This window comes from Elephantulus edwardii, unplaced genomic scaffold, assembly GCF_000299155.1.
Source record: "Elephantulus edwardii isolate Elephantulus edwardi_28Jun2011 unplaced genomic scaffold, EleEdw1.0 scaffold00260, whole genome shotgun sequence".
Lineage (NCBI taxonomy): Eukaryota > Metazoa > Chordata > Mammalia > Macroscelidea > Macroscelididae > Elephantulus > Elephantulus edwardii.
In genome coordinates, this window is record NW_006400010.1 from 866,934 (window position 1) to 877,797 (window position 10,864).

At 37.3% G+C, this 10,864-nt stretch overlaps 1 protein-coding gene across 2 annotated transcripts in view; it reads right to left on the minus strand.

Annotated features, from left to right (window-relative positions):
* LOC102869697 (Golgi pH regulator-like) overlaps positions 1–10,864 on the minus strand; it is a 56,057-nt gene that overhangs the window by 12,847 nt on the left and 32,346 nt on the right. For both annotated transcript variants that reach the window (XM_006899520.1, XM_006899521.1), the window contains 4 exons: positions 10,008–10,088; positions 4,989–5,098; positions 3,048–3,136; positions 1,839–1,931 (listed from right to left, as the gene is read on the minus strand). In XM_006899520.1, coding sequence (XP_006899582.1) covers positions 1,839–1,931; positions 3,048–3,136; positions 4,989–5,098; positions 10,008–10,088 — 373 coding nt within the window. The remainder of the gene's footprint in view (positions 1–1,838; positions 1,932–3,047; positions 3,137–4,988; positions 5,099–10,007; positions 10,089–10,864) is intronic.

The window sequence follows — 10,864 nt, forward strand, 5'->3', positions numbered from 1 at the left end:
AAAGATCCATGAGGGGTGGGAGAGGTTGGAAGCAGAGGGATGTGATGTACAGGGGGAAGAGGGGATTAATCATTGGATTGTACAATTTGATGGGGGGAGGTGAGGGAAATTGAAAGAATTTATTGGAATTTGTATTAGAATTTTGTAAATAAACTAGTGAGAAAAAAAAGAAAACAATCAAGTGACTGCTATAAGATTTAAACAGACATTGTTACCAGAGAGCTACAGAAGGCAAATAAATAAGCACATGAGAAGATACTCAACATCATTATAAAACTAAAATTCAATATTATCTGTTAGCCTCTACATATTAAAGTATCTAAAATTAAAGGGAATCATAAAAGTGTTGGGGAGGATGTAGAGCAAAGAAGACTGTAGATGGGAACGTAAAATAATTCAATCCATTTGGAAAAAACTTGGGCTATTTCTTAAAAAGTTAAACAATCACTTTCCATATGAAAGAGCTGCTCAACCCCTCTCTCAGTGCTTAACCAAGGAAAAATACACCATAAACCCATATATACAGACTTGAAAACAAAAGTTCATAGCAGTTTTATTTGTAATATTCTCAAGTTGGAAACAACCCAAATGTACATCAACAGGCAAACTGATAAACTGTGATATATCCATACAAGGAAATATGATTTAGCAATAAAAAAGAATAGACTATTGATATGTACAATAATATGGATGAAATTTGAAAGAATTACACTGAGTAAAAAAGCTAGACAGAAGAAGAGTATATAAGATTGATTCCATTTATATAAAATTCTGGAAAGTACCAACTAATACATAAGAGTAGAAAGTATCTCATTTGTGGTTGCTGGGAACTTTTGAGGGTATGAGAGAGGCATTACAAAAGGGCATGAGAAAACATTTAGAAGTGATGGATGAACTCTTTATTGTGATTATGAGGATAGCTGTTATAGTGGCATATGCTAAAACCCATCAAACTACAGTTTAAGTATGAGTAATTTGTTGTATGTCAAAATTATTAAAAGAAGTTTCCCTGAAGGTTGAATCTCAACAAAAAAACTTTTAGTGGGTTGGTTATTTGCACTCACAATTTTCATTTACTCTTTCCCACTGAACATGCCAAGAATGAGTATCATCTTAGTGAGTACTGGTATCCATTTATTATAAGATTATATTCACTAAATCCAAAATATATACATTTATCAAAATCAACTAATGCCATGTACACTGATCAGAATGAACTAATAAGCTGACAACATTCCTTCCCTGTGTAAACAGCCCAAACAGAAAAGCCCATCAAACCAGTAGGTCAAACACTCAAATGGAAAACCACTGATAGCTGTAGATGAGTCATAAGTAAAGACAAGTAGTGGATCTAAAATGCATACAGAGAATAAAACACTGAAGAAAAGTTATAAAAGAATAACATCTATAAGCATAGAAGATGAGTTTAGCTAAGGAAATATATTTTAGATTGATTTTGTGCTTGATTTTTAAGTATACATATTATTAAAAAGGAAAAGTAGTTTCTATTTTCAAATGTAGGTAGGAGTTAAGGCTACATACACTCATATGGAAAGCTGAGTATAAAAGCAACTTTCACACTCATTTCACGGATTTCATAAACTAAGACCTTACTAACAATTTCTGACAGAATAAAAATGCAACTTCTCTATTCTAGGTTATCTAAAAAGGAGAGGGGAGAAGAGCAAGGCTCAGAGACATGAAAGATCAGTCTCCATTGACTTAATTGAATCTGGAATTTAGATCACTGTATCAGAAAGCTACCTTCTAACTGGCACTGCCAGGAAGATGCATCTAACCCTGACAGCAAAACGAAACAAAAAACTTAATACACTTACCATAAAAATTTTCCAAACACAGTAAATAGAGAAAAAATAACCCAGAAAGTTAAAGTATTTCCCTTTGAAAGTCTTGGAGTATTCTATTCTTTCCTAAGGGGAAACAAAACAAAATAGAGTTGGTTTTAGCAAAAAGTAATTTTATATTCAACAAAAAGTATTTCTGCCTCAATGAGCCACTCTTTCATCTGACTGAGAATCATGAGTCAAAAAGTTTACATGCTAGTAATAGTTAACTAATAGTAAGGGAATATAAAAATGGCAGTAGTGGTGTTTGGTATTTTAAAAATTTTATTTTTCTCTCAAAGTTTACTTTGAGCTAGAGACTGGGATAAACACATCTTATGTTCATTACCTGTTTTAATCCTCATAACAACCCTTATGAAATGCTTTATTACCTTAACTTCACAAATGGGAAAATGGAGGCTTAGGGAGATAAAATAATGTGCTAATAATGTCATACAGGTGATTAACAGGGTATGACGTAGGCTCTTATCTATTTGACCCCTAATCCTATGCTGTTAGGAGCTTTGGTGGCCGACTGACACAAAGCTGTGCTGCAATCCCAATAGCACACAGTTTGAATCCACTGGCTGCTCCGTGGGGAAAAGATGTGCACTCTCCTTTTGTGGAATCAACTGCCTCTGGGAACCTCTGGGAGGGGTCAGCTCTGACTGGATGGTACACAACAAACAACTGGTTACCTGTGTGAAGTTACACAACAAACAACTGGTTACCTGTGTGAAGTTACCCTCATAAAAGATTAAAATAGTTTGCAACTTGAGAAAATTCATTTGCATATATAAAGTAAACTGCATTTTAGATGTAAAGACAACAATTAATTTCCCTTAGGTTATTTCTTTGTATGTATCCTTAAAAATAGTGCTAGAAGGTAGTAAACAGGGATTGATTGCTCTTACAATATTATTTGCTTAGAAATATAATGTATTCAGAGGAGCTACCACCTTTAACCTAGTGAGTAGGATGTAGAGTGAATGATCTTTCTAGATGATGAAAAGTCTTAATTTATATTGTTAGAGTGATTCATTAAAGATTTTGCTAGTAGTGGCTGAACCCATGACATGGAGTATGTTGATACTGACGCTTCATGATGTTTTTTGAATTGCTTGTTCATTAAAAAGTCATTTTGTCTTAATCTCTTGCAACCATGTTGGTAAAAAAACCCATTTCTGTTTCCTTGCTCTGTACCTTGGTAGCATACAGATCAGCTGTTTCCAGAAAGAGCTGCCTGCTTAGTTCTTCCAAAGCATCCACTTCTTGTTGAATAAGAGTAAGATCTGGCACAGAACGGGCATCAAGGTTTAATATCACATTAAAGTTTCAAGAAAAAGCAACACAGAAAGCATATGGTTTTATTTTCTCCTACAGTGGATCCAGGATCTGCTGATATTTTCAATTTCCTATTTCACAAACAGCAGTGGGACTTCAGGACAGTCTTCCCAATCTCCTAATACACGTAAAAGCCAAGAACACTAACACCAAATACCCATCACTCAATTTCTCACCAGCTCAAGTGGCTCAGACAGACAGGTTTATCTATTTGTTTTTTAGCTTTATTTACCTAGCTAGATTAAGTTAGAAATGGAAGAAGAATGGTTATACAGTAATAACTGGCTGTAAACTAGCATAGCTTTCTCCTATATTATCTGAATAAATAGTGTTAGGAAAGGAACATTTATTGAGTCCTAACATGGGCTAGGTTTAGACACATTACCTTCTTTAATTCTTTATAGGCATTATCTTCTTTAATTTTCACAATAACCCCTTGAAAATAGATGCTATCATCCATTTTGCAGATAAGGAAAGCAAAGCTCAGAGAGTTGAACCATTGCTCAAAGTTACACAGCTATAAGGTGTGATGCAAGTCAGATCTGCCTCACTCTAAGGCCTGCTCTTTCCATTACGCTGTGCTGCTTTCCAAAAACTCAGTGAGGACCCCCAGTCAGGAAACTGGGGTTCCAAAAGGTTAAATCATTTGACTCAACTGCTGATTCACCTTCACCAAATAACAAACTTTTGGCTTTTATGAGTTTAATAAAAACCCTAGTAAACCCCAATTTAATAGAAATAATAAAGACGTAGTGCCTTCTAAAATATGAGTATTTAATTCACATCTCCCTCTTCTCTTTGACTCTCCTCATTATTACTCAAATCAGCAAGTGCTTACAATTTCTTGCTCAGTTGCAGCTGCTCTTGGTACGCTGCAGACCACCCACTCTCAGAGAGCTACCTGGTTATTTGTCTTAGCTAGTGAGCTCCTTGGGGAGCGAGGCTATGTTGTATTGGTCATTTTAGCCCTTAACACCATGTCTAGAAATAGGAGAATTGAAATAAATGCTCCTTCTTCCTCAATCATATCATCCTGCCTTACCCTGCTTTTACTGGTATCTGCATTTGCCATAAGAAGGTACGGGTCAAAATTTAAAATAAAAATATATCCTTCTCCTCCTCCAACAGAGCAAGAGAGAATCTGGATTTTCCCAGTCTTGGAAGAAGGCAGGAGTAGCTTTTTCATGACTCATCTTGTAAGATGTTGGTTTAATAGACTGGTGGCCATTAAGAGATTTAGTAACTAAATTAAATAAAAAAACCAAAAAAACAAACCCAAACAAAAAACACACCACAACCCCACATTATTTAATTTCCTTGATTTTCTAAACAAAAAGTCACTAGAGAAGCAGAGTTGATTGTTAAGATCGTCCTGTATACGAATCAACCACTTTAGAGAGCCATTATGCTCTGTATTTCCGTTTCCCCCCACCCCTCTCTGAGAGTTTTGAAATTTAATTGTGTAGTGAAAAGAACTATGAAGAAGAGACCACAGTTCTGGTTGCGGGTTTGCCACAAACCACTGTATGACCTAACTTCTCTGGGTCTGTTTTCTCATCTGTAAAATGAAAAGACTGATTTTTTAGGAGCCCTGCCATTCAAAGATAATGCTTTTTAATCTTATAATTTTATGTGGGTGTTGGAAAGATGACTCTGTACACACTGCATTTCTTAAGCTTTGTGCTGGCTGGCATGAAATCTGACGCAGCCAGCTCCCTTAATATCCCAACCTATTTCTTTTTCTTCTGCCCTTGGCCCAGAGTTGAGAAAAAGAATAATTAAGCAGACAGATAAGGATACTTTCACTTCCTGGCGCTGAAGTGGTAACACTCTTTATCATTCCCCAGAATCCTGACGGCTTGTTGTGCACCTCCCCTTTCTGGAACATAGTTCTCCGTGCCATCGCCATCCTGAAATGAACAAAACAAAACAAAAACCAAGACTAACCTTAGCAAGGAAACTTGGGTCCTCACAATCCAGCAGTTTCAAAGTGTCACAGCTGCCCTTCCATTTGCTGAGCTATTCAAGGAAGGATGTTGATTACATTTCTATAACAAGGGGGAAACTACACTCTAAGAAGCAATTCAGACTATGTGAAGAAGTACAGGATTTAGAGTCATAAATTTGAGGACCGGCTCTACTACTTAGAAGCTGTGTGACCTCAGTTTTATTAGTTGTCATTTCTTAATTTCTGAGTGGTTGTTAAGATTAAAGAAATAATGTCTAAAAATTACTAACATCAACGAGAAAGTGCTATACATATATTCATATACTAATACTTATCAGGGAGCTCCAAACCAAAGGCATGTAGTTCAAATCCTCCAACTAGCTCCTCTGTCGGAGAAAGATGGGCAATCTCCTCCTGTGTGATTTAGTGCCTCTGAAAACCCACTGGACGGTCAACTATTGTTGCTGTTGTGTGCTGCTGATTATGGTGCTTAGTGACCCTATGAAGAACAGCTCTGAACCCTCTCTCCTACCCTGAGCCAGCCTCACTGTCTTTGACACACCTGCCCCTATTGCCACAGTCATTGTGTTAATCCATCTCATTCAGGGTCTTTCTCTCTTGCACTGACCCTCTACCCTACCAAGTATGATGTCCTTCTCCAAGGACTAGTCTTTTCTGACAACATGGCCAAAATATGTGAGATGGAGCTTTAAAATCCTTGCCTCCAAGGAGCAATCTGGTTACACTCTCTTGGGACCTGACCTGTTTGTTCTCTTGACAGTCTACAGTATGTTTAATACCCTTCTCCAGTACCACAATTCAAAGGTGAAGGTGTATCCATCCTTCTCCTATCATCCCTTGTCACTGTCTAGCTCTGAGATGGACAGCAAACAATTGAGAAGATCCTAACTCAGATCAGGTGCACCTTAGTCTCTAGACTGACATCATTGCTCTTTTTATTAAAATTACCATTTGAAGAGAAAAGAAAACACTAACTAAAGGCTAAATGCATAGTTGCTGTTATGTACTGTCAAGTTGAAACCAACTTAATTATATTCTAAACTATGTTCTAGAGTGACTGTAACATTTCACATCCCCACCAGCAATGTATGAACATTCACTTTAGTTTCCCTGCATCCTTGCCAGCTTTTGGTATTCCACTATTATTTTAGCTGTTCTGATACAGGTGTAGTGGTATATCATTGTGGTTTTAATTTGTCATTTCCCTCGTGGCTAATAACAATGTGGTTTGTAAAGTAATTTTTTAGTTCAATTCTTTTCATGATACATGCCATAATTGCACAAAACCACAATCTTAAAATGAGAGTAGTATTTTTTTATGACTTGAGATTATATTTTTGTCATGTGTTATCAAAGTGAAGACTTTAACATCTAAGATAACTGAAAACAAAACAGAAATGAAAAGAATATAATAAGTCAGGGAGCTCTGGTGGTTAGTGGCAAGAAGTTGTGCTGCAATCCCAAGGGTGAGCAGTTTGAATCCGCCAGATGCTCTGCTGAAGAAGGAGGGGAAATTTCCTCCGGTATGTGCCCCACCCCCCAAAAAAGGAAAAAAGAATATAATAAGTCACCTAATAGCAATAGCATGTTCACCCTAAGTGAAGTTAGTTTTTGGTAAATATTTTCTTACTACTCTAAACCTCATCTTCAATTTGGTGTTCCAAATGAGAAGACACAATACCTCTTTTCTCTCCCATTTCAACCATTAACTTTCTGTATATATCAGATGTTCTTTTCCCTGGGTATCATCTCACTGGGGCCCTCTGCTGTTAAATTAAAAGATGGTTTTCTAGATACAACTCCAAAAGATCAATGCTTGCAAAAATATTTTTTCTACCTTGTGATAAGTACCAAGGCACTATTGCTATGACTCAGAAGTGACCTGATGGCACTTACGGGTCTATGAATCCCACAGGTCCAAGTATTGTCAAGTCACCTGTCTAACTTGTTCTGCTCCACTGGGCAAAAGATTATGCTAATTAAGTTAGAAGACAAGATTCTTCTGGGGGTTACTAAAATTCTTAATATGCTACCACAGGACCATAAATCATCACTGTTCTTAACTACACAAGGTCTACACGGGTACTGGACTATGGTGGACAGTAAAACTAATTGTTATGACTAGTGACTACACAGGTTAAAAGTGTACATTCATACTTGACAGGGGCATGACTTTACCTTCATATATTCACTGGAATATATTAATCTCTTTATATGGGTAACAGTGCAGAAAAAGGAATAATCTTCTTGGGAATAAAAATAGTATTGTTACAACTAAGAGACATTATCTCACCCCAGTCAGAATAGCAAAATTTAACAGAACAAGCAAGCAACAAATGCTGGCGAGGTTGTGGAGAAACTGGAACCCTCATTCACTGTTGGTGGGAGTGTAAAATAGTGCAACCACTGTGGAAGGCAGTATGGCACTTCCTCAAAAAGTTGTAAATAGAGATACCATTTGACCCAGCAATTCCACTACTGGGAATATACCCCAAAGATACCATAACTGCCACCCAAGCAGATATATGCACACCCATGTTTATAGCGGCTTTGTTCACAATAGCAAGGAGTTAGAAACAACCTAAGTGCCCATCAACAAACAAATGGATAGAGCAGCTGTGCTATATTCACACAATGGAATACTATGCTGCATTCAAAACCAAGGAACTCATGCAATATTATTCAAAATGGGTGACCCTGGAGGACATTATGCTGAGTGAAGTATCTCAGTCACAAAAGGACAAATACTGCATGGTGCCACTGTTGTAAAACAAGACTGACCTCGGGGTTGGGGGGAGACTGAGAAAGATAGGTTCAATAATGTATACTGCATTGAAACAGATGAGGGAGAAAACTGCTTAAAAGGGATATGTGATTAGGTATTTTTGTCATGACAGGATTCCAGAGCGAAGGAGTGGACCTGGAGGAGGGATTGTAAAACTATGAAAGAATTTTTCTTTTGCTTTTCCAAGAGGGAAGTGTATTGGGGGAGGGTTGCGGTGGCAGGGAGAAAAGTGCAACAGTGAATGAATGGAAATCCAAAGTCTGTAAATTTTCATTGAAATTAATAATAAAAAAAAAAAGAAAAAAAAGAAGTACCTTCCAATAATCACCCTGTTCTTATTAATTTATAAATTTGCATTCATATAAATTTATAGAAAGAAATGACATAGAAAGTCCATGATCAAAAATACATGTAAATAAATAAATGTGTTCAAGTATATGTCTACATCTACCACCTTAGTAAAGTCTTACAGAACGAAACAAATAATTAGTTGGTTATTCTGGACTCTCTTTATCATTATAATATATTATTTCTTACATTAAAGCATCTCTAATTTCACTATAGGTTTACTACAGAAAAATGATGACAAAAAAAGAGAAAAAATTTTAACACATTTATGATACAATGAATAAGGATGACAGAAAAAAAATTGATGCCTTGGAACTGTGGTGTTGGAGAAGAGTACTGAATATCCCAAGGACTGCTAAAAGAACAGATAAATATTGGAGAAAGTGCAGCCAGAGTGCTCATTAGAGGCAAAGATGACAAAGTTTTGTCTCACTCTTGGCATGTTGCTAGGAGAAGCTATTCCTTGGACAAGGACATCATGCTTGGAAATGTGGTGGGATGGCCAAAGAAAGGAAGACCCTCAGCCAGATGGATGGATACAGTGACTGCAGTGGTGGGACTGAGTGCATCAGAGATTGTGAGGATGGCACAGGGCTCAGATCTGTTGTTCATAGAGTGGCTACAAGTTGTACACAGCTCAGTAGCACCTAGCAAGAAGAGGCCTCTAAATAGACAAAAGATTTCATGAAGGCAGGATTTAACTTATTTTGCTTATTATCCTCCTTTCTTCACACTCTAATACACTGACTGGTAGAGTGGCATAAACTAGGATTTCTAGAATAATTAAGGGAATAAGAATTGAAAACAAAGCATTAAAACCAACCAGCAATTGTCCTCCAGAAAGTATTCAATCCATTATTTGATTTTAACAATGTTATCATCCACAATGTAAATGAAAGTTTGTATAAAACACTATGTACATGAATTATTGTTAGCAAATCAATTAAAAAAAAAGAAAAATATTAGAAACAAAAAAAAAAACCCCTCCCTAAAATCCCCAATGCTATTATTTACTGTTCTAAGGCTCTACATATCTTAACTAAGGATAATTATCTCCATTTTAGAGATGAGGAAACCAAGGCATAAAAACAGAGTAGCAGCACAAATTCAAACTGTAAGCAGCAGACCAAGGACTTATACTCAGAAAGCCCGGTTCCAGGTTATGTGTCCACAGGTCTACAGCTGCTATGAAATGCCACTTGGAAAACAGACATTTTCAAAGCACTTCTCAAAGATATCTTAAGTAGCTGGAGAAATGGAAATTGAAAATATCTAAGTTAGACATAAATAGGTTGCAAAAATGATGGGATGTAAACTTGAGAAACATTTCATGTTGAACACCTTCAAATATAGAAGTTATTCTGATAGTTTGTTCAGGAGCTCTGGTGGGTAAGGAGTTGCACTGCCAACCAGCGACAGGTAGTTTGAATCCACCAGCTGCTCCATGGGAGAAAGATGGGCAGTCTCCTTCTGAGCAATCCTACTGGACAGGAGTTGGTTCTGACTCGATGACACACAAGAACAACAACAGTTCAGAGAAAGAAAATACAAATTCAGGAAATTGGGTTAAATTTGAAAACCTTCTATCATGTAAGACAGACTTTGATACTGTGATACTGTATGATAAAAATGATCAAGAACTACTTTATAGTTACAATTTTCATATAGTAAAATGATAGCAAAATACAAGGCTTTTAAAAATGTGCCAAGATCTTACCTCTTCTTTTTGCTTATGATCATGTCTATAGTTTGCAGCAGTCGGCGTTCTAGTGCTAAAATATCTGTCTCCGTCACGTTCCTATAAAAATCAGTTAGTCAGCAGTGCTTTGGAATACCACCCTTCAGTATAACATAACCTCACCTCATATCATTGAGTCGGAACCGACTCATAGCTGACCAGTGAGAGGATTGGTGTTGTTCCCCACCCCCCCACGCCCTGAATTGGCTATGACTGGGACAGGAGGAGATTTGCCCTCCTTCTTCAGCTGAGCATCTGGTGGATTTGAAGCGCGTGGCATTGGGATTACAGCGCAGTTGCCACTAGGCTACCAGAGCCGCACCCCTCCCCCCCAGAGTTTTCAGGGGTGTAAACCACAGAGGAGGGGAGTGTCCATCTTTCTTTCATACAGCAGCATGTAGATCCAAACTATACACCTCTTGGTTGGCACCTTAACTCCTTATCCACTATGTACAAATCTCAAATGTTGTCCATTCATTTAAAGGTCTGTCTTTTTCAGACAGTACTAAAAAACCCCCTACAACAAATGAAAATGTGTATGCTTTCATTTCTTAGAGAAAATATTTCTGGGGTCAGGGATTCAAATGTACTCTGCTCTTTTATGATTTTTCTTCACTTTGATAAAGTGACATTTAGGATGTATGCCTAAGTGGCTCCTGCTTGTTTATTTACTATTTGCTTTTTATTTTGGTAAAAATACATGTAACAGGCGAGCTCTGGTGGCCTAGTGGCAGGGGGCTGCACTGCAATCCCAGAGGTGTGCGGTTCAAATCCGCCAGATGCTCTGCTGAAGAGGGGGGAACAATCACCTCCTGTACCAGTCAGATCCAATTTGA